General features: G+C 43.0%; 1 protein-coding gene across 1 annotated transcript in view; it reads left to right on the top strand.

Annotated features, from left to right (window-relative positions):
• Positions 1-24,203, top strand: part of LOC125433362 (E3 ubiquitin-protein ligase Rnf220-like) — a 235,559-nt gene that overhangs the window by 131,495 nt on the left and 79,861 nt on the right. The window contains exon 3 of the mRNA XM_048497863.1: positions 11,817-11,891. Coding sequence (XP_048353820.1) covers positions 11,817-11,891 — 75 coding nt within the window. The remainder of the gene's footprint in view (positions 1-11,816; positions 11,892-24,203) is intronic.

Genomic DNA, 24,203 nt, shown 5'->3' with positions numbered 1-24,203 from the left:
ATGCATGGACGTAGGTAAAGGGGGGGGGGGGTTTCCTCGGGTTTGAAAAAAAACCCCATTCATGTCCAAAGCTCCGCCCCTCTGTTTGTGGGTTTTAAAAACATTTTAGTGCTTTTTTTTTCCGGTTTTCGGTTTTTGGCCTGCAGGGGGCGCATTGTTTGGGCTAGCAGCACCAAACTTTCGGGGATTGTTTTGGGGACTCTACTACCCAGGTTTGGTGAGGTTTGGTTCAGGGGGTCCAAAGCTATGGACTCCCAAAGGGAGTGCCCCATCCTCCATTGTTTTCAATGGAAGCTAATAGAAGATGAAGGCTACACTTTTGAGGGTCCATAACTTTGGACATCCTGAACTAAACTTCACCAAACCTGGAATGTATTATCAGGAGAGTCTCTTATTGATAATAACCAGGTTTTGTGAAGTTTGGTCCAGGGGGTCCAAAGCTATGGACTTCCAAAGGGAGTGCCCCATCCCCCATTGTTTCCAATGGGAGCTAATAGGAGATGGGGGCTACACCTTTGAGGGTCCATAACTTTGGACCCCCTGAACAAAACTTCACCAAACCTGGGTGGTATCATTAGGAGAGACTCCTAAAGATACCCTGAAAGTTTGGTGCTTCTAGCTTAACAATTGCACTCCTGACAGCAGGCACCCCCCCCACACACAAATTTCCCCAGATTCTCCTTTTAAATCCACCCCCTTCGGCATGGATTTAAAGGGAGAATCTGAGGTCCTCAGTTTCGAAGAAGAAGAAGAGTTTGGATTTATATCCCCCCTTTCTCTCCTGTAGGAGACTCAAAGGGGCTTACAATCTCCTTCCCCTTGCTCCCTCACAACAAACACCCTGTGAGGTGGGTGGGGCTGAGAGAGCTCAGAGAAGCTGTGACTAGCCCAAGGTCACCCAGCTGGCATGTGTGGGAGTGCACAGGCTAATCTGAATTCCCAGATAAGCCTCCACAGCTCAAGTGGAAGAGCAGGGAATCAAACCTGATTCCTCCAGATTAGAATGCACCTGCTCTTAACCACTATGCCACATTGAAAGTGATGCTGTTTCAGGGTGGGGGATAATCCACCCCAAAACAGCATTACTTTCAATGTTGTTTAACTAGGGACCCCAGATTCTCCCTTTAAGGTGGATTTAAAAGGAGAATTTGGGCTCTCTAGTTTAAACACCATTGAAAGTGATGCTGTTTGGGGGTGGATTCCAGCATCACAGCGGCTGCGGGGGGGGGGGGGGGGGCTCAGATTTTGCACCAGGCTCCATTTTCCCTCTATACCTCTGCCCAGAGGGGAGGGGCAGGGCAGGGCAGGGGAGTCTGCCATCCCTGACCTTGGAGAGATGCTTTTATAAGCGCTAGGCCAGGGGCGGGGCTTGGGGAGGCGTGGCCATGCCCTAGGGGCGGGTGGGGGTGTGCCCCCCCATTAAAAATCTATACCTATGTCCCTGATGGTATGGTAGTTAAGAGCGGTGGACTCTAATCTGGAGAACCAGGTTTGTTTCCCCACTCCTCCACATGAAGACTGCTGGGTGATCTTGGGCTATTCACAGTTCTCCCAGAAGTCTCTCAGCCCTACCTATCACATAAGGTGTCTGGTGTAGGGAAGGGAGGGTGATTATAAGATGTTTTTAGGTAGAAAAAAGGAAGAAAAGGTAGAAAAAAATGGGGGATAAAAAACCAACTCTTCTTCATCTAAATGGCTGTTTTTCCCTTCAGGGGCAGGACAGCCTCCTGTCCATCACAGGCTGTTTCATATAACATTCTATTTGAACATTTTCATCACATTTGTTTTATTTTTTATTTTCATTTTTACAATTCTATTTTGCTATTATTTTCCGTTGGTTTCAATGGAAGACCTCTTCCCTTTTTTCAGGTTTGTAGATTAATGTTTTCTCATCCAAAATTTGGACGGATCTCATCTAGAACATCCCATTGCCAAATTTCAGATGAATAGACTAAAGCCACCTCCTCCTTTTGAGGCACCCATGTTAAACTCCATAGGAATATTGATCGGAAAGATTCCAAACAGTCGCAGACAACAGTGCAGCCACTGAGCTTGAAGAACAGTATCAGGAGAGGCAGACTGAAAGGGCAAGGACATTTCATGGCACAAGGAGAGTAAGGCATCTTGGGCAGGCAAGAAGCAGCAGGAGGAACTTGAAGATTTGCTTGGATGGGGGATAATGTTTGGAGAGCGGCCAGTAGGCAAAGGAGTGCAGTCTGCGAGGGCCAATTTGGCACATCAGGGCAGACATTGGGAGGAGAGAAGGTATACCTCACATATGTATTACTGGCTGCTGTTTGCAAGAAATCCCAGAACCTCTCTTCTCCCTCCTCCTAGTGTCTTTATGCCCTTGTTAGGAAAATGTTGCCTTCCTTGCAATAGACACAGAGACTGCAATAGCAAAAGGAGCCAGAACAAAATGAAAGCAAATCATGGAGGGGTTTTTGTGGTAGGTTATTTAAAGGTAAAGTTTCCCCTTCAGTCATGTCTGACCCTGGGGTATCGCTGCAAGCAGTGATTTCAAAGGCAAGCCGTTTTTGTGGGGTAGTTTGCCATTGCTTTCCCCGGCTATTCTTTACCCCCTTGCTATGTGCTAGGTACTCATTTACCGACCAAGGAATGGATGGATAGCTGAGTTGACCATGAGCCAGCTGCCAGGATATCTGACCCATAGGGAGCTCGAACTCCTGACCGTGTGAGTGGCAGTGCAAGCACTTAACCACTACGCCACGGGGCTCCTGTAGGTTATTTAGATGGGGAATTTGTTTCATTTTCATATTAATGATGATAATTCAAAATACCCAATGTTTGTAATTATTGTAATTAATAGTGAAAGAAACGCACATGTCTATTCCAAACCCATAACAAGATGACACCTCACAGTATGTATGTGATGCTGGGTAGGCCCACGTTTCCTGGCTTAGTGGCATTTTAGGGTGCGTGTTGCTGAAGCAAGCACATTCAGTGAGTATTTTAATCTGACCTCCCTCAGCCACATCAAACTCTCAGTTCACTACCTAACGTTTTTTGACCGCAGGCGCTCAATACAGCCTGAATGGGAAGTGTTCTTTCTTCATAGTTATACATTCTGGTTCTGCATTTTGTATTTTCTTGGAAAGGTTTCCTTATTTTAAAAAAAAATCTTCCTTCTGCTCCACCTCTCCCCACTCTCCAAAAATGATTAGAAAGAATTATTGCCATTAGGATGTCTTTCCCGGTGAAAGGAGAAAATCGCCTCATTCATAATTTATACCCTCAATTACTATTAATAAAGAAATATTTCAGCAGGAGATCGCCTGGGAAAATTACACGTAACATTGCATTAACATTCTATTTGAACATTTTCATCACATTTGTTATAGAGTTAATAAGAGGGATATGCTCCCCTGACTTCTTCATGAAATTATGGGCTGCCTGTGATAGTTTAATCTTTTAGACTTTATATAATATATTCACTTTGCTAATTGAGCCATCCAAGGAGCAGTTAGGGATGTTCTTAAATGGGGACGACAAAGTAATCAGGGCTGCGACTTCCTGACTAGAGGATCCTCTTCCGGAGATGAAAAGCTGCCTGTATGAGCGGACATATGTTTTGTGCCTCTTTTGAGACCTTTTAGGCCCCAGTCAGCTACCTCACTCTCCTCTCCAGGCATGGGACTAGGTTGAGTGCCAGATCAAGATGAGGCCACAGTACACTGTTTTGCCCATCTGCAAATCTTACATGTTGGTTCTAGTTCTGTGGCCACAATGCCAGGAAACAGACCAATAGACCATGCATAGCTTCCAGTAATGGTACTATCTAAAAAGTGTGTCATGCCAGAAGAGAGAAGATCACCATAAGAGCTGCAGGGCTGGTTCTCAGGCCCAATCTCTCAAGTATTTGGAGCAGTGACAATGAAAAGGGCACCAATTCATTACAGGGGTTCAGCAGGCTCCTAGCCATCAGCATCTTGAAAGATGATGGGAATCACTTCCTGGACCTGTACTGCTACTGACTAGTTCAGTCTTTGACCCACCCAGCAGCGTTACAGGCTCAGGAGATTATGGGTATACCTTGGTTGGGGTGTCAAAATACCTTGAATTGGCCTTGAAGAACTGCCAGAGTGAGTCAGGCAAATGATCGTTCTGGGCTAGTAAGCTGTCTTCACTGGTAGCTGAAAGAAAGTGAATTTTAAAAATGCCATAACTCCATCAACTGTGTATCATTCACAGAGGAAGTTTAGTGGGCTGCCTGAATATGAGATTGCAGTTCTTGACCAACAGGGTTAATAATAGTGATACATGGTCAGGGATTAGCGAATTTGTTCCAGTTGTTAACTCAGTTATACTACTGCCTTTCATATCTATTCTCAGGGGTTATGAGTTCTCTCACATTAAAATTTGCTGCACAGAGTTTTACTTTCTTCTTAGCTCTAAATACATGTTGAAGAGGTGTGACTCAGTGGTAGAGCATTTTTTGTCATGATGGAAGGTTCAGTTTCCAGCATTTCCAGTTAAAAAGACCAAGTACTGGATGATGCCAGATAAAGACCCTGCCTAAGTCCCTGGAGAATTGCTGCTAGTCTCAAGTAGATAATGAATGTACCTCTCCTGAAGGGAGGGGCTGTGGCTCAGTAGCAGAGCATCTGCTTTGCATGCAGAAGTCCAGTCCCTCAAGTCCAGTCCCTAGCATCTCCAGTTAAAGGATCTGGCAGTAGGTGAAGGAGTGGAAAGACCTCTGCCTGGAGACCCTAGAGAGCTGCTGCCAGTCTGAGTAGACAATACTGGCTTTGATAGGCCTGCAGTTTGATATAGTATGTCAGTTTCATGTGTTCATGTGTGTTCATGTGTGATGAGACCCTTCATGTTTGTTAAATCCTTCTTATTTCCTGTGTTTTATGAAGGAGCGATAAAAGTTGCCTGCTGTATTTTGCCAGGTTTAAATAGACTTTCTGTTTGTGAGGCACTGAAATTGGCCTCAGTTCATGTGGTAAAGCACTGGAAGTGCTGTGGTGAAATGCTGGAAGAGATGTCACCAGCCGTCTATCCAAGAGAATGAATGGCTTCGGTCCCATGGTTGCCCAGGAAGTTAAAAAAATGTATTCTACTCCTCCTTGCTAGCTCTTTTTATGATTTTTTTCTGATTCTATTTCTGATTCTATTTCTGATTCTATTTCTGATTCTAGACCTTCTTTCTCCATGGCCATAATTTATTTCCCAGAAATATGTTATTTTTCCTCTCCCCTGATTGCCTACATGTACCCAGCCAGCCTTTTGTGATCAGGACCATTCAGAAATAAATACCTGGACAAAGCTAGTATGCAAAACACCCAGCTATTTTTCCAGACTCACATCCACACAGGATTGGATTCCACAGTGTCCTGTGGAGGTGTCTGGAACACCATCTGGTCCTGTTTTGTTGGATCAGTTTCAGTTGTTGAGGTCCGAGGGTGTAGACAGATTGCTTGCATCCTACTACTAGACCTCTAGACCCTTGTCCATCCTGGCTGATAAAAAAAACTAGCTCAGGACGTGTGGCCTAGTGGTTTATGGAGCTATTGAATGCCACTTTGAGGGAACAGGTGGTGCTGATGCCTCTTAAAGAGGTGGTGGTCAGCCCCCTTTTGAAGGGACTCTCCTTGGACCCTACAGAATCAAGCAACTATCACCTGGTAACCAAAATCCCATTGTTGGGATGGTCTTGGAGTCAGTGGTGGAGGCTCACCTGCAGACATACTTGGAGAAAACTGGTTTTCTGGACTCATGTCATTCTGGTTTCAGGCATGGTTATGGCACAGAAATTGCCTTGGTCACCCTGACAGATGACCTGTACTAGGAAAGAGACAGGTGGATTGCCACCCTGTTAATTCTCCTGGATCTCTCAGTGGCTTTTGATATCATAGACCATGGTATGCTCAATCAACTCTGGGGAATAGGGTTGGAGGAGGGAACTATAGTAGTTCTCTTATCTCCTGGATCGGTTCCAGAAGGTAGCATTGGAAGACAGGTGCTTGCAGTCCTGGAAGCTCAGTTGTGGGGTCCCCCAGGGCTTGGTCTTAACATGTATATGAAGCCACTAGGACAGTTTGTCAGGGGATTTGGAGTTGGGTGTCACCAATATGCTCCCTATTACTTATTAGGTATGTGATTTGATTGCCAACTGTTAAATAGGTTGGCATTGGGGTTTTAAATGGTATGTTCTTAATTTATCTTATATGCTTTTATACTCTATTATGTGTTGTTGGAAGCTGCCCTAAGCCCAACATGGTGGGGGAAGAGTGGGCCATAATGGAATAAAATAAATAAGTAAATATAACCACTACTCCACACTGGTTGTCTAAATTTTATTGTGGGTATAAATCTTATGTAACTTCTAGGTCCTTTTTGATTCTCATGTGAGCCAAGTAATGTATTCTTTAGCTATTATTCATAATTCATACTGCATAATGTTGAGGAATGCATATCTGCTGTACACGTCTTTTACATGGTTCCATAAATATGTATTGGTTGGAGGAAAAAATTCTAGAGAGCACACATCTGTGTACTGTTTCTGGCTTTTTCAGGAACATTTGCCATGTTATGGGCTAGTACTAGGTTTTGGTATTGTAGATATATTGTTTCCATTCAGAACCATAATTACGAGTTGGTTAAGTGATAGACACAAATGATGGAAACATTTTTAGAACTCTTTAATTTTTTAGATAACTAGCCCAAAAGAACCCTTGTCCAAGAACAACGTGCTTTTAAGCAAGTCTGTTTTCCCCACAGACAAAATATCCTGGGATAGACCTGGGATCATATATCCCAGGATGTTTTTATTCCGGTTTCTCCCTTCGCACAGCTGCCTGTCAGTGCGGTCAGACCGGGAGGAAGAACTCCAGTGAATTATGCACAAGCCCCCGGTTTATTTTCATTTTTCACATGAACGTTTATGTTTACATCATTTACGTAGTTTATGTATGTTTATGCAGTTTATGTAGGTTCCGTTTTTCTAACGTTCTGATTTGCTGAAGCTAAGGGGCGGGGAGAGCAGGCGGCGAAGCTGGAAAAATAAACCAGCCCATATCTTGCAGTATTTGCATGGGAGAGGATCGGCACGGGCTTTTTCCAAAGAACCACCAATTTTATCATTTTTTGAAAGCCATGGGATAAGGTAAATCTCACGGGGCGGGCCTGAGTGAGACCCAGAAGCCATGCAGAAGTCATGGCCAAACCGGGATGGTTCACTTCCTTATCCCAGGAAATACTGGCCATGGGAAAAACGCCATACTCACTCATTGCAGCTGTACTTTGCTCTGATATACCATGCAAGACATTCTGATTGTCATTCTTTATCATTACATGCATGCACATATTTACCATTTCATGCACACATTCACACGCACCTTTTATTGACAGAAGGATTTGCATACCCATAGCATGCTGTCCATGTTTGATATAAAATCCAATGACATGTGACATTTGGAAAAGGTCACTCTCCCCCAGTATTCGTAATCCTGCTCAAACTATAGAAACCACAGGGTCATCTCTTTAGTGGAACCTTTGATTCCTCCTAAGCACTATTGAGATCTTAGACTATCTACTGGTAATGCAAAATATCAATACCTAAAATATAATCACGGTTTATTCATATGCATGGCATCTTGATTTTGCTTGGCCCCATAAATTAACTGATAAATTAATGTGTAGCTACTTGGGAGAGAGGCAAGATGAACTGCTGGTAGTTTATAGTTGAGCATATTAGTTTGGCTGCACAATAAGAAATTGCTTTTTGCACATAGTAATGAGAGAATGAGGTTCAAAAAGGTTCAAATGGATTCACGATACATGGGCTAGTTATGTATCTTCCACTGTGGAATCAAGAGATAAGCAGTTTCAGTTGTAGTGTTGTTGTTGTTGTTGTTGTTTTGCAGGGTTTGGGGAAGTCAGCTAATAAAACTGTGCTCATCATAGCTGTAAAAATAATGCTGGTCATAGAAGTAACCTAAATCCTGTATGTCTGTTTCACATCTTTGCATCCAAGTTGCTCAGGACAATTTTATCTGGTAAACCTGGATTCTGATGAGCTCTGTGGCGCAGAAGGATAAGCTGAAGTACTGCAGTCAAAACACTGCTCCTAGGCTGAGTTTGATCTGGACTGGAAGTTGGTTTCAGGTAGCTGGCTCAAGGTTGACTCAGTCTTCCATCCTTCCAAGATCGGTTAAATGAGTAGCCAGCTCAGTGGGGGTAAAGTATAGATGACTGGGGAAGGCAATGGTAAATTGCCCCATGAACATAGACTGCCTGGCAAATGTTGTGATGAGATGTCATCCCATGGGTCAGTAATGACCCGATACTTGCACAGTGGACTACCTTTACATTGAAACCAGGATTGCCACTAAATATGATGAACAGCAGGAATGTTGTCAAAATCAAAATTATCCATACAGTTTAGAAAAGCTCTTTATAACAATATTATTATCCTCTACCTGTATGATAGCCCTTGCTTCAGAAATCACCTGGATTATTTCTAGACATCCATCAAAATGTTCTAGTAGGCCTGGTTATTTCTCTATTGGAAACCAATGAGGCTTGATTATTCCTAACTACAGATAATTTGGACAGTTGTATGCCTCCTTTTCCTTTTGACGAGAAAGAGGTAGATCTTCAGTAACTGATATTTGCAAGGCTGGCTACAGGTCTAGATTATAGTGTGTTATATAAAGGGATTTGATTTCAGTGTACCGTCTGTACTGAGCAAGGAGGATATATTTACAAGGGTGGCTACAGGTCTAGATTATAGTGTGTTATATAAAGGGATGTGAGTTCAGTGTACCTTCTGTACTGAGTAAGGAGGACTTCACTGACTTTCAGGCCACCGTGTGGAAGTGCATGCCTTGCTTCTTCTGAGGTGACTTTTCAAAGCCGAGAACTGTTGCGGAAGTGGCCCCTTTGCGCTGTCTAAACTACTGTGAATTATGGCTTCTCCAGCCTCTAATTATGCAGTCAGCCCCCAATCACTTGTTCCTAACGAGGCTGACAGGCTAATCTCTCAAGAGCCCTTAATGTGTTATCATCTCTTGCTGGGTGACCTCATATTTCTAACTGCTCCAAGGGAGAAGAGAGGGAGGAAAAGTGTCATCTCCTCCCTCCCCCACTCCCCCACCTTGTGAGCCCACATCCCCAGGCTCATCTGTTCAGGCAGAGGAGATCAGCTCATCCATCACCCACCCCATTTGGGCTATTAGATGATTAAAGACATTTTTTATAATATTTGGATGAGTTTTCAAAGCTTCCTGAAAAATGTCTGATGAACACCCGTGTTACTCCTCACTGGTCAGGTTATAAACCCCAAGAATCAGGGAGATACATCTGGGCAAGGCTGTTAGAGATGCCTGCTTTCAACTTTGGTTTGTTCCATCTGTTCATGCCCAAAGCCCTGACAAAGTATAATTCATGGTCCATGAACCACCTGCAGGAAACAGTTCTCATGTGCCCAACTGGGATATGGTGGTTTGTGAGGTTTTAACTGTTGCAGGGAACAGAAAGTAGGAGGACCTCTGTTAGTTATGCAATACGCAGTGCAGGCACGTTTACAGCTTCTTGTTTATGGATCCTAGGATTTCCTGGTCACCTGTAGGAGTAGATGGTCCTAATTAAAGCTTTGGTGGTTTGCAGTTTCATGACCCAGCTAAGATAGAAACCTGTTAAGATAGAAACCTGCAAACTCCACATAATCCCTGCCATCTTTCAGTCTTTTGCCTCTCCCCTGGGCCTATTTCCTAGATTCCCTCACAGAGTGTGCAAGCACTTATTACTATACTGGCTCTTTCCTTCCAAGCCCTGATCACGGAGATCTCCCACGTTTGCAACTTTAGGTGGCGGGCTATTCAGATTTCTCTGCCTCCTTACCATTTTTGAATCTTACCTTTTCTAAGCATGGTTTTGTTTTGATTGGTTTCTTTGATTGGAAAACAGGCACACCAACGACAAAGCACACACACACACACAAACACCCCCCCCCCAAATGCTGAGCTGGTTTTCTGTTTGTAGTAGTGGAAAGTGCCATCAAGTCACAACCAAGGTGATTTGCCATTGCCTGGCTTTACATAGCAATCCTAGACTTTCTTGGGGACCTCCTATTCAAATACTAATCAGAGCTGACCCTGCTTGGCTTCCAAGATCTGACAAGATCGGGCTTGCCTGGGCTGTCCAAGTCAGGGCTTTCTATTTGTAGGGAGTGCATGACATGGCAAAATATTCCAAACATTCCAAAATGTGATCATTTGTTTATTTAAAACATTTGTCTTCCACTTTGCCACACAAGTAGGACCCTCAAGTCAGCAATCTTCACCTGCAGTTTGAAGTTGTACGGTTCATTCCAGCTCTTCATCAATCCACCACCTTATCCTGCATGTGCAAACTTGACCTTAGTATAGCAAAGTGGGGACACATTGCTAGCATTTGATGCATTTCTGGTCCCCCTCCCAGTCTTTTTCCTTTGGTGGTATTAAGGAAAAAAGCACCATTTTGGAGCTGAATTTGGGAATAGATAGGACTAGATAAAATTATATAAGATCTGAGAACCAAGGATCCAAATAAATGTGTATAAGTGTCGTAGTGAAGGTATCAATACATTTGGTGTATCAAGAAGGTTAATAAGTGTTTTGGTGAATTATAAATGAGCTTTTTGGTTACTTTGAACTATCTAAAAATCCAAATTATTTGCATGTAATCCAAAGTATGGCTCTTAGAACAAATATCATGCATCTGCATTATGTTTACGTGTTATGTTCCCTAATTTATTCTGTTTCTAAAAACCTGTCTGCCTGGAACCATGAAAGGTATGAAGATCAGAGCAGTGGGAATAGAGGTCAATTGATGGGAAAAGAAGCCACAGGACAGATAATTGTGCAACACACTGTGAACCCTGTTTACTAGGAGCCCTACCCAAGGAGCCCTACTCTTTTTCATCCTGTAGTTTGTACAGGATTCCCTATATGTATAATGATTGGGCATAGAATATTCAACCATACATAAGACCCATTTTAGGGAAAATGTTCAATTGTTATAAAGAGCATAGAAAACCAGCATGTGAATCAGGTCTCTGTCGTTAAAAACTGGTCATATCAAAACTGTAACAAGGCCCACTATTTCAAGAGACAATAGTTTTGGATTAGGACATCTGGGGGATGGCTTTCCTTTGTTATGCTGTTTGCACCTGAAATGGGATGCCCACCCAAAAGAGATGTCTCAATATTATGTTTTTCTTAATAGAGCTTATATGGCATCATGCATACAAGATTTTCTGATGGATGATTCCCTTTGGGGAACTGTTGAGGGTGCATAAGAAAGACAGGTGTTCCTTTTGTGCTTTGATTGTAAGATCCAGGCTCTTGTGAAGCAGTTTGGGTGCTTGAGAGCCAGCATGGTATAAGAGTGGTGGACTCTAATCTGGAGAACCAGGTTTATTTCCCCACTTCTCCACATGAGTGGCAGACTCTTATCTGCTGAACCAGATTTGTTTTCCCGTTCCTACACATGAAGCCTTCTGGGTGACCTTGGGCTAGTCACAGTTTGTTCAGAACTCTTTCAGCTCCACCTACCTCACAAGGTGTCTGCTGTGAGGAGAGGAAGGAGTTTGTAAGCTGTTTTGGGAGTCCTTACAGGAGAGAAAAGCGGAGTATAAATCCAAAACTCTTCTTCATCTCTTAACCCCAGTGCATTTGCTGAGTATGGGAAATCTCTGCTGTTAAATGTCACTTTCTCAGCTGTGGGAGTCAATTGATTGATTGCCATCCTTTGTGATGCTCATTGTCATATTTCATAATCTCAATTTCTTGTCAATTGATTGCCAGATAGAAGCGACAGCCAAGGAGGGCCACCGGCGTCTGCGGGGGCCAGCCAGCGCATGACGTTAACTTTCCCTCTCTGTAAGTGTCTTATTCTTTTATTACTGTTCTGCGGGTTGGGGGATAGAACTCCTGCTTAAGTAGATAACAACACTTTGGGAATAGGTGTTCTGTTAACATTACCAGAATAATTATTCATGTTGCAAGGAAAAGGAAGAACACTTCAACAAAAAATAATTTTTAAAACACCACTTGTATTGCAGTATGTTAGCTGGAAAAAACAGAACACAAGGGTTGCTTTGCCCCCGGCTTTTCAGGCTTTGCTCCAGTTTACTAAACCTTAATGTTCCAGCCCAAGCTAAAACAAATCAAGCATTTTCTTGTCTGGAACAATACACAATAACAACTTGTTTCTTTGTTTAATGAAGATATTAATTATTGCAGAAGTATTGTTTTGAAGATAAGGATGCAAGATATTCAGTCAACCTAACTATATTCTAGGTGCAGGCTATCTAGTGTTGTAAATATTTGTTTATAAGACTGAGAAAGAAACTTCTGGGCTTAATGAGACCAATAAATATCCTTAGTATTACAGTGCCTATTGAAGGATGATGGGCAGTTGCTTTGCAGTGATCTTAGTTTATGATTGTGTGTATTGTGTATGTCCTTGTGGGCATTAGGCAGTACAAGGACTTACTCCTTCTATAGAATATGACTTGATTATAATTTCAGTTTTCATTTAAACCTCCCCACCCAGCCACCCACCCCCAGCCCCCATCAGGTTTCTAGACCTCAGGGGTTCAGAGAAAAAATGGAAAATGCATTATTAATATCTGATGAAGGTTCAGAAATCAATGAGTACTTTAAATAGGGTTTAGAGGAACACAACCAATCTTTTCTTCTAGTCTGCACTGTTTTTACTTCAACCTAGTAATTCTTATTTTTCTTTGTCTGATTCCACTTGCTCTCATTGCTGAACTGTTCAGAATGCAGCGAACCCCGCATATTATAACCAGGTTAAGTTATGCAATTTAGGTAGTATTATGAACACTTCTACAGTTTGTAGAACCTATTTGGAATATAGACTTTATATTCAAGGCAGAGGATGCAAGGAACGTGCTTAGACTTCTCCAAATGTTGTGTATATAGTGTTCTAATTTCTGCAGTGTGGAATGCAAATGGAACCTTAGTGTTATGCATATCTTCAAGTCTGTAATTGTATACAGGCATGATTCTAGATTACTTCCACACATTAATGATGCCCCATCGTACAATCATTGTCATTGCTATTGCAGAGGCATTTGTACTGGCAACAGAGTATTCACATAGGAGGATTCCCCATACATTCCTCAGTCACTCCTTCCTTGGCATTCCTCTGTTCTGTGCTACTTTCTACTAGCTTTCTGCTGGCTCTATGGCAACTAGTTTCTACTAGCTTTCTGCTGGCTCTATGGCAACTAGCTGGTGGGGAAAAAACAACCAAAAAGTATTTCAGTGATGTGGGGCACAACAAAGTGATAATAGCAGCAAAATAGTACTGATAGATTTTTAAAATCTGCACGTTCACATGGCCTGCAAACCACCTTTGATTTTGATTTTTCAGAAAGGATCCTGCCAAAGTAGGGTTGTGATATATCAAAGCAAATTAGGGGTAACCCTGAAAAGTTGACTAATGGAGGACGTCAGGTATATGCTCTGCAAATGTCTACTCCAGCGTGAGAGTCAAGGCAGAGCAAAACATCCATGTGAAAGCAACCCTATTGTAAGCAAATTCTGTGTGCGTTTCTCCTCCATCTGCCTAATGTATCTGCATTGCCAGTGAAACTAAAGCTTTTTCTCCCATCATTTTAGATACCTTTGGCAGTTTCTGAACCTGAGAGTTATTTTTCCCCTCCAAGGTTCATCTTGGAATTGTATCTTTGACAAAGTGCTAAACTGGCGAGGAGAACAGATGCTTGGATGGGTTCAGAACCTGTTTCCCCAGGCAGGGTTCTGTGTCTCTCTCCCCGACCACAACCCTTACTGGAAAGCATGTGGAATAGTAGAGAAGCCGACCTTTGGCACATTTATTGACACTCCCAGAGTTCATACTGCAACTCTACAATCTTTCCCTGAGATTATTAAAAATTAATTGATCACTTTTATATCCCCCCATGGTGCCCGACTCTGCTGTGAGAGGGGCCAAGGGGAGGAGGGCGTGTGCGGGGCGTAGCAAACACACTGATAAATGTTAATTACTCTTTTATGGCCCTTGTCAAATTCCAAAGCAAGTCATAAATTCATTAAACTCTAACGGATTAAGCACATGCAGCTTATTTAGCCACCATAAACAAGATCATTTGGTTGTTGGTTTTTCCCTTTTTATTGCTTCAGCAGCAAAAAAGGGGGAAAATAGACTCAGGAGCTGTTGATGGATCTGAAAAGTTAGTGGTACATTACACTCTGCTGCTGTTTGCTTCTAATTATATTATGGCACAGGAGTATTTTTGTTTTGTTTTGTAACTGCAGGTGTACATGCATTTTATATTTGGCACAGTAAATTATTACTTCACTGGTGCCAGAAAACGAGGTATGAAACAGGTAAGGCAATGGCATCTTTTACAAGTCAGCCTGGGGTCCTGAAAAATCCTTCAGTTTTTCAAGTTACAGGATGCCATAGAATCTGAAAACATTTTCATCAGTGGAGGTTGGTCTGACAAAGAACAATGTGTCTCTCTTGTCTCCTTTCAGCATAATATAGAATTTGGTTTGCTTTAAGATGGGGTTAGTTATCCCCATTTATATAATGCAGCTGATACAATCTGAAAACCCCAGACAATGATCCTTTACTGTTTATAAACACATGGTACAGAACCAGGGCAAGGAGGTTCCAGAAAAAACATTTGTGGGGTTCCAGAAAAACATTTAATATACCTGAATTGCAGCGTTTACGTTATCAGAATAGCATTATGGGAGTTCCTGCATAAACATGCAACTGCTGAGGGTCAATCTCCCCCTTAATGACACAAATTAAATCAGGAAGTGCATTTATTTCAGAGACATCACAGTTTCTGAGGAGTCCAGAATTTTGTCTCCTGAGGAAATGTGATTGTTCTCATGGCCTGAGAATCCAGAGCATGTAGAGTGTCTTTCCCAGGGAGAAACAGCATCAATTTACAATGTTACAGGAGTGTTATAAGTACTGAAATGTATGTACGGTCTTCTGCATGCTTTGAAGTGCCATATAAATGCTAAGAACTGTACTTCCTAAGTGGAAGACAAGAAATGTGTCTGTAAAATTAAAACCCAGAACTTTCCCTCAGTACTAACTTTATGCCACTGCTTCCTCTTTGGTACAAAGTGCACTGATAAGCACCCAGTGATGGCATTAGTCTTAGAACTGCCTATCAGTATGTTGGAATGTATGTGGGGCTCCTTTTCTCCTCTAGGCACCAAGACCTGCCCCAGCTTTGATGGATTTATGAGCATGGAGGTGGGTAATCAGGGGTTAATGGAATGACTGTGTTCTGAGTGCTGCAGTAGCTAACAGCCACCAGCTAATAACTTTATGGCTTCAAAGCAAGGCATTTATCATGCTGAAGTTTGTTTATGCACTAGTTATATGGCACATTGTGGCAGATCTGTGTTGGGCTGATAAATTCTAGATGACAAGCAAGGCTACTGAGCAGAGCCGGTAGAGTCCAAAAGACCAGTAGCCCCCCCCCCCCCCCGCCCCCATGAACTCTGCTTTTCAAGATAAGAATATTTTCCCCTCTTTTGTTTGGCTATGAACAAAAAATAAATGCATTAATTGGATGTGGAAAGAAGCACAGTTTGGTTGGGGGTATAAAAAGGAGATAATGTGTTTTTAAAAAGCATAGGATATCTTCTGGGGAGGGGATTAACTCTCTGTGTCTGTGTGGAACCAGATCCCTGTTGTACCTGAGCAAGCATGCTCAGAAGTGACGTTCACAAGTCCTCGGCCCAACCCCTACAGTCATGGAGTGAGTATGAAAGTGTTGGAAGAGAAGGACTTTATGCTGCTATTCTATTTCCTGCCTCGACCTACAGAGGGGGTTTTACTAGATAGTGACTAGATAGGGACCTAGGAATTGTCACCTTTACTCTATCATGCTGGCTCTATCCCTTTAATGTTAGACTGATACTCTCAGGGACTTCCTTCCTTCTGGTTTCTTCCTCGACCCCTCTTCATCTTACTCCTACCGTGCTTAGAGGAAGGATGGATGCTCCGTGCATCCATCTCCATCCAGCTAGATTAGGATAGCATAGTGAACCTATCTACCTACCTTTCTATCCAGAATGGGGTTTACTAAGAAATACTCTTTTTATTAGATTAGAAACTGCAACTGACTCCGACTTTCTTTTGTGTAAGCTTGCCGCACATTGGGATCCATCACACACACGCACACGAGGTAAGGCTTCTGCTGTACTGTTTAAGCCACCTGTTGTACTCTGCTAACTAAGAAAGGAATAATCTCCAACTACCAGGAGCTCTTATTCCCAATAGAAAGTAACACAGACTATTGCAGACTGTAAGTGTGCTGTACAGATTTGTGTGCTAAATCCTCGAAATTCCGCCATAAAAATGAAATTGTTTGGACAGAATAAATACAAATTGGGCACATGTTTGATTTGTGTCCCATAACAACCTGCAGAATGGTTGTGTTGGAATGGATGTGTGGGACAGATGGCACCATATACAGAAGAAGGGCTGGAATGACTCACATGAAGGAACAGGCAACTTTTGCAAAAGCAGCTATTTGTCTCTGATTTCTGGCTGCAGGTAACTCCTGAACAATTTCTGTGAACCTTGAGGCTCAATGTGATACTTTCTGCACCATTTCTGCATGCTTTCACCAGCCTGAAGACTAGAAATGTTAATGCAGACTTTAAATTCCTGTTCTAGAGTTTTAATTCCAAATATAGTTTTGAACTGCGAGCAGCAAATTAAGTAGCAAACTATTGTGATATTTGTGAATTGCTGGAGGAAAAAAATCACTGAAACATCATGAATTTCCCATTTAGAGGACTCCATCTTCGGACAGTTCCACATATTAAACTATAGCAAATCTGTGTTTGCAAAACTTTCTGTGTATACTTTTGCAGTCATTACTGGCTTCAAGTTCAGAAATTTTATTATTTAGTACATAATAAACCTTAGATGTTATCCAACAGTTCAATCCAGACAACCCACGACCGCCAAAGGTGCAGGGAGGGAGAACAAAAAAAGTAAAAACCCTCCCCACTGCCAGAAAGCCCTCTATAGGGCCCAGGGACAGAGGGAGAGGGACCTGCGCCCAGGGCACAACCTGTCCACGCACCCCATGCCCCCCCACGCCCCAATCTGCCCTGAACCACCCCCAAACGGCCTCTATCCGCCCCTGCCCTGCTTCTTGGGAGAAGGGTCTGGGGGGGGCGATTTTCCGCCTCCACGTGATACCAATGATGTGCACCTGGGACACGGTGCCCCCTCCCCGCCCCTTTGCAGCTTCGCCACTGGTAGGGCCCAATGGTGGCATAAGTCCAGGGCTGGGGCCATGGTGCAACTGGCTGCAAACCCACACTGGAAGCTGGCAAACCCAGGGCTAAATGCACCGTTGCTCCCCTGTGCTGCTCCCTTTTCCACATTCAGCGACTTCCCCATCCGGATTGGACTGCCCAAAATGCAATGTGTGAAATTGCCTTTAGTATATTTTGCTTAAAACAGTGAAATCAACAACTAGAAATAATTCTTAACCAGAAATTTCATGTCAGTAGAAATATTAACAGTTTCATAGCTGGAATTCCTGTGTCTAGATCTGCTCCCTGAAATGCCATAGCCCTACAAGATATTTTAGTGGATGTGTTTAATGGTGCATTTTGGAGTCCATCTGGCTGTCAACATTCAGATTAGGTAGGAACCATGAGTGATGGGTTCATTGTGGGTCAGCTGGTTAGCTCTGGGATGGAAAAAGCTTTAGGGAGATGTTTAGCCGATTTCTGCCAGGTATGTTTTTCTTGCACTCAAGGCAGAGTTCTGTGGTTCAATTGTGACACTACCCGGCCTATCATTTTCTGAGTACTGCCTGGAATCACTACCTGTACACAGCCAAAAGTGTCAAGGCTTTGATAGGAGAAAACAGGGATGTTTTTCCCAGAGGAGCATATATGTGTATCTTGTGTGTGTGCTTAAGGATATAAATCTCAAAGCATGTATCAGTGTATAGAGCAATACAGAGCATGAGTATGCATGTGAGCGCCTAATATTCTTTCATGATCCCTGCCTGTCAAAACAGTCAACATTTCTGTGATAGCACTTGCTACTTTGACTCCTGCCATAAAGAAAGAGAATACTACGAACATTAGTCCAAACTGAAAGGATAGTGTCAGTGGCTGGGAAGAAAGAGCCCATCAGATCTGTCATCAGTTATAATGCCAGTTTGTGGTCTGTGCAACCAATGTGTGGAGTCAGGGAATGACATTTCCTGCATATTTCCTGTGTACTAATTATTCTGTTGTCATGGCTGGTGGTGTGGACCCATAGAATGGCATATATGCACAGTAGCTTGATCATGTCTTACACTTGCACAGGTGTCAAACTCGTGGCCCTCCAGATGTTATGGACTACAGTTCCCATCATTTCCTGCCAGCATGATGCTGGCAGGGGATGATGGGTACTGTAGTCCATAACATCTGGAGGGCCGCGAGTTTGACACTAGAGTCTTACAGGTTTAAAAACACACACAGTCTATGTGCCTAGTTTTACTACTTTATTTCAATATTTATGCTCAGCTTTGCTCCCCAATTGGGACCCAAAGCAACTTGCAGCATTGTTCTCCAGTCCTCCATTTTATCCTTACAACAGCCTTGTGAGCTGGGTTAAACTGAGTACAAATTACTCACCCCAAAGTTACCCAGAAAGCTTCCATGGCAGTGTAGAGGTTCAAACCTGAGCTTTTCAGATCCTAGTCTGAAACTCTAAGCACTACACCACACTGCGTATTTGTATATATCTGCATATTCTCCTCTGCATTCCTTACTGCTCCTGCACATATTTTCCTGGTACATTGATGCATTTATTCATGTGATTCAAAGTTTCTCCCTCTAGTATTATGTATTTTTGGTATGTGTATATACATGGGTTTAGTTTTGGAATCTAGATATATATATCTGTGTTTTGTATCTGTGTTTTGTATCTTAGTATATTCACCCCCAAGTTCACAACTATGTGCATGTATGAAGACACAGCATATCCTCTCAGTAATGTATTTGTGGATTGGTGTGCATGTCTTTGTATGTGAGTGCCAGCCCCTGCAGGCTATAAATCCTACTGCCCAGCTGAGGAGGTTGAGCGGTTTATTGCTCAAGGCCAGGCCCATGAATCAGGCAGAGGTGTCGGAAGGCGCATTAACTTGTAGCCTTTGCTCGGTTGCTGTGTGGTTCCAGGAGGGGCCCCAAGGCAGCGATTAAAGGCGGCACCTTCCCCTTTCAGTTTTATGGTAAGAGGAAAGCAGTAAATTAGAGGCCCAGAGGCTTTAGGGCAGGCCTCACCCTGACATAGCTACCTGCTGCTGCCCTAATATCAAGCAACTCCAGATCCCGTCCTCCAATGAGACAGAGAGCTTCCCAGTGGATTGGACTAGGGAGATGGGGGGTGGGGCATGGGGGGGGGGAATAAGCCTGTGCCTTTTTTTCAGTGCTCTCTCTGGAGTCCTCCTATACACTTGTGCCATGTCATGCCCTAGAATTGGACAATGATAGATTTATTTCTCCAGAAAACATATATTCATGAGCCTTCTCAAGCACCATTACAAATATGTACAAGCTCTGTACAAACAATATTACGTGAATTGAAATGAACACAGATTGAACCTTTAAATTAGGTTTCTCTCTTGAAGACTCAGTATGGACAAGAGTATGAAGGCCTTCAAGGCTGGTTGCTTAGTCATGAACGATAACTTTGGTACTATAGGAGTGTGGTATTCTAGCATAATAGGCACCAACCCTTTAGAATAAAAACTCTGCCTTAAATAAATGACATCATGTTATCTTTTTCTGCTTTAGCCAAATTTCTGTTTTATGACTTAGTGCAAAATAGCTGGTTCCTAAGATTTAGCCATTATCTCTGTGATAATGTGGTTTTTAAAACATGCAGGTGGAATGGTTCTAACAGTTGTAAGCAGAAATGTTCTTCCCATTGATCAAAGTGGGCAGTTGCCCAGGGCGCCCCCTTGTGGGGGGCGCAAAAACTGCAGGTTCGTTGGTGGGATTTTTTGTATTTTCAGTGTTTTCCCATTTTGGCCTACAGAGGACGCAGTTTTTCAAACTCAGGTTTTGCCCAGGGCTCCAGTTTGCCTAGGTACACCACTGGTTGTAAGGGCCCCTATAAAGTTAATTCCTGAGAAGCAATGTATTAAGTGATATAGGCAGATAGTTGTTGAGCTGTAATGTTGCAACAAGTGCATGAAAAGGCAGCCCCAGACATTGTGACAGGGCTACCATGTTGGCAAAAGAAATATAGAGTGAGTCCATGTTGAGCGAAAGTAGATTTCACAAAGGACATGGAGTTCCTGTTGCTCAGGGTCTCTTTCTGCCCACTTCCTGGTATCACAGGTATAACGGGGCTACTTGTACTGTACATTTACCAACCCTCTCCCCCTACAAAACTGGTGATGCCTGACAAAGTGAGGACATTTATGGTGTGATGACATTACATTTCATATTGTGTTTACTGGACACTAATGGGAAGCATGGAGAATTTCTTGTAATATATAGTTATACCCACAGCTGTTATATGGAGCGAAAGTGGTCAGGGAGAGGATGTGGATGGTGCCAGATGGGAAAAGGCAAACCGTACACAATCTCTCTGCATTCTCACACCTAGACCTGGGTATATAATTTATGGCTTTTCCCCCCTTGTGCTTTGCACTGTGGATACTTTTGCAGGCATTTCATTTTTGTTATCCGTTTTATCATATTGAACCAGAAAAGTCCCTGAAGATTTGGATGTGTCCTTAATACCCCTAGTACCATTATAAGATGTCTGCCAAGGGAGAGTTTTTTTGTATTGCTTGCCTTTTGGCCTAGAAAGGCAGCGGTCTCTTTTCCTCTGAAACCTTTTTATGACTGCGGGTATAATTAACTGAAGCCATAAATTTTTTTCCGAATCCAAATAGATATAATTAACATTTAATGTCACTGGTTTTTTGTGGACAGTCAAGACTATTAAGAAGTGAGTATTGATTGAAGAGATGAAGCAGATGTTCCAGTTATTGGATCGGGACATCAGAGGCAGGAAGGAGCCAGAGGTTACCATGGAGCTGTTTCAGTGACACTTCTCTGACTCCCAGATATGGGTGGTGCTCTGTGAATGGAAAGAGAAATGGCAAGCAGGATTTTGCAGAATATTTACATATTTGGAGAAGTGGGGCAGCCACCATGAACTGATGATGGTTCCTGGTTGACATCCTGTCAGATAAATATTTCAGGAACAAACCTGTCCTCCCCACCCCCTGGGTTTTGCACATGCATTTTCAATACTGTATAATGTATTATGACATCATGGCTTGTACTATCCCAGATAAAAAAAATTATATCAAACACATTGTCAGTTCACATATTCTTCTGGAGAGTATCAAGTGCTGAGAGATCAAGTTATAAGAAGTAAAGTAAAATACATGCATTTATAAACTGGACTGAGTCCCCACTCTGCCATGTAACCTTGCTGGGTGACCTTGGGCCAGACACACACTCTCAGCCTTGATCCTGGGATGTATTTGGATGGGAGACCTCCAAGGAATACCAGGGTCATGATGCAGAGGCTGGCAATGACAAACCATCTCTTAACACCACTTCTGTTAAAAGCCCTATGATGACTCCATAAGTCAGCTTTGACCTTATGACAAAAAAAAATGAACTGTGTCTGCTAGGTGCTGTTTTTCAAGTTCCACAGTGTTATATCCTTCTAGGTTCAGTGAGGTCAGTGGTATCAGAGGATAGATATGCTGGTCTACAGCTAGAACTGAGTCCAGTAGAACTTTATAGACCAACAAGATTTTGGGATATAAGTTTTTTAGAGTCAAAACTTTGAGGATATATTTGGAGCTTTTACTCATGGAAGCTTATACCGCCCCCCCCCACCCCCCCAAGTCTTGTTGGTCTTCAAGATGCTACTGAAAATAATTCTAGCTAAAGGTTTACAAGAATGCAAAACACTGTTTAAAATTGTGCTGCTAATCTTGATAGAACAGAAGTTCAAGTATCTTCTGTCTTTCTGTGTGAAGGGATTTCTTTTCATTTGTATGTGAATCGCCGCTCACACACCTGCAGTCTGAAGTGGTACATTCGAAGGAGTGCCATGGTATGTACATTTCCTGCACATTTGAATTTATTCTAAACTTTTTGAATCCTTATTTTATTTAGTATTACTTACCTTGATACCCTATAGAATCTGGCCTTTGAGGCACTGGATTTTGAGACTGACAGCCTGCACGCTGCTCCAGTTGTGGAATGCTCAGCACTCTTATTGTTCTTGCCATAGAAGAGGGTTCTTGTCTGGATGGCTGCCCCGAGCTTTCACTGTCGCCTGCCTAACTTTGGGGGGTGAGATGCTCACAACTGACTGCCAGCCTGTTATTATGCAACTGTTTTTCCTGACTCTTGCTGTGTGTCTGATCTGAGACTGACCCCTTGCTCTGATTTGCCTCAAAGCTCGATCTTAGAGCTTATAGGATGACATTCCTAGCTGACTCCCCATCCCACCCCCATATTTGTTTGGGATGTGCTAGGTTGTGTGAGAAAGAGAGTGATGGCATGCCACATTTTGTGCGCCCTTTGCTCTGGGGAGCAAGACTTCAGAGCCCAGGGATTGATTAGGCTGCTGGTGCTGACAGATGGCATGAGCACAGGAGCATGAGTCGGGTCAGCAGAGCAGAAACCAGCAAATACAAAGAAATAAGCTGCATTGAGTTTCATAAATAAAAACGGTGACATGCTGTGCTAGGGCTAAGGGGTGGGAGGTTAGCCCTGCACTAGCTGCTTTTGTCACCCCATTGCAGCTGACACTGTCGTACCAACACTGGATTCACCCCAGATGCCCCCATACAGCACAGAGCTGTCTTTCTCTGTCTTACACACAAACTCCTGATTGTTCAGGAGCATCCCCTGCCCCAGATGATTTGTGTTCCTTGTACTGATAATAGATTATTGTGATAAGGAGGAAGGAAGAACTGGTGGCATCTCTGTGTTAGCATCTCTATGGAATTTGTTCTCCTTAGCTTGCATTCTTTAAAAGGATATTTGACGTTAGACTGTATTTCCTGAGTTGCTCAAGTTACCACATTATCCCTGCTAATTAGAGAGCAGGACTGATCTTTGCCCAGGCTTAGGGACATAATAGAAAACATCTCAGCTGGGGTATTATACAAAAGAACACCATCCTGGTTGACAAGGTAAGGCTTCTGGAAGTTTCAGCTGAGATAAGGTGCACATTCAATCCAATCACTTTTTCCCACCTTCCCTAGCACAGGACACTCTACTCTGTCCCTCTCTAATTTGAGGGCATTGGAACAGCAATGCAAAATTTGTCCTGCATGAATTCAGGGTCAGGCTTATCATTCCATTAGTGAACCCTCCCCCCTCCAATCTTGGTAGCAAGGTAGAAATACTGTGAGGTAGTGAGCATTTTCTTGGTATTCAACAGTATTTTTCATGAGGCATCAAAGGGAAATGCAGATGACATTGGATGAATAGTACTGTGATGTAGACAGACAGGGTTGGGAGGTCTGACATGCGTACTCCTATAATGGCCCAAAAGTGAAGTGGGCTTTAGATAGAGATTGGTTTGAATCAAGACTAGCTTTTATTTGGGAGCAATTATTTCTATCTGTGGCACCTTCTCCCTCCCATGGCAGCCCCAAATCCTTTACCTTGGGGTCTCCTCTCCCTTAGAAACAGGGTTTCAGGAGACATTTTTGTTGGGAGAAACAATACCTGGTGTGTGTTTTCCCTTTGCACATTGAGCAGAGCGCTCAGAGGCTAAAGACAGCGGAGCTTACCTGGACAACCACGTGGGTGAGCTTGGGAGAGAGAGAGATATTAGGCACAAAAGAAAGTCAGAGTCGTTTGTAGTTTCTAATCTATTAAAAAGAGTATTTATTAGTGAACTCCATTCTGGATAGAAAGGTGGAGAGATAGGTTCACTAACTCTCCTATACTAGCTGGATGGAGACGGATGCGCAGGAGACACATCCTCTCCCTAGGCATGGTGAAAGTAAGATGGAGAGTTCTGAGAAGGAGGCGGAAGCAAGGGAGGAAGTCCCTAAGAGTATTAGTCTACATCAAAAGATAGGATCAGCATGATAGAGTAAAGGTGACAAATTCCTAGGTCTCTTTCTAGTCACTGGCTATCTAGTA

This window comes from Sphaerodactylus townsendi, linkage group LG05, assembly GCF_021028975.2.
Source record: "Sphaerodactylus townsendi isolate TG3544 linkage group LG05, MPM_Stown_v2.3, whole genome shotgun sequence".
NCBI lineage: Eukaryota > Metazoa > Chordata > Lepidosauria > Squamata > Sphaerodactylidae > Sphaerodactylus > Sphaerodactylus townsendi.
This window is presented reverse-complemented; position numbering and strand designations above follow the sequence as displayed.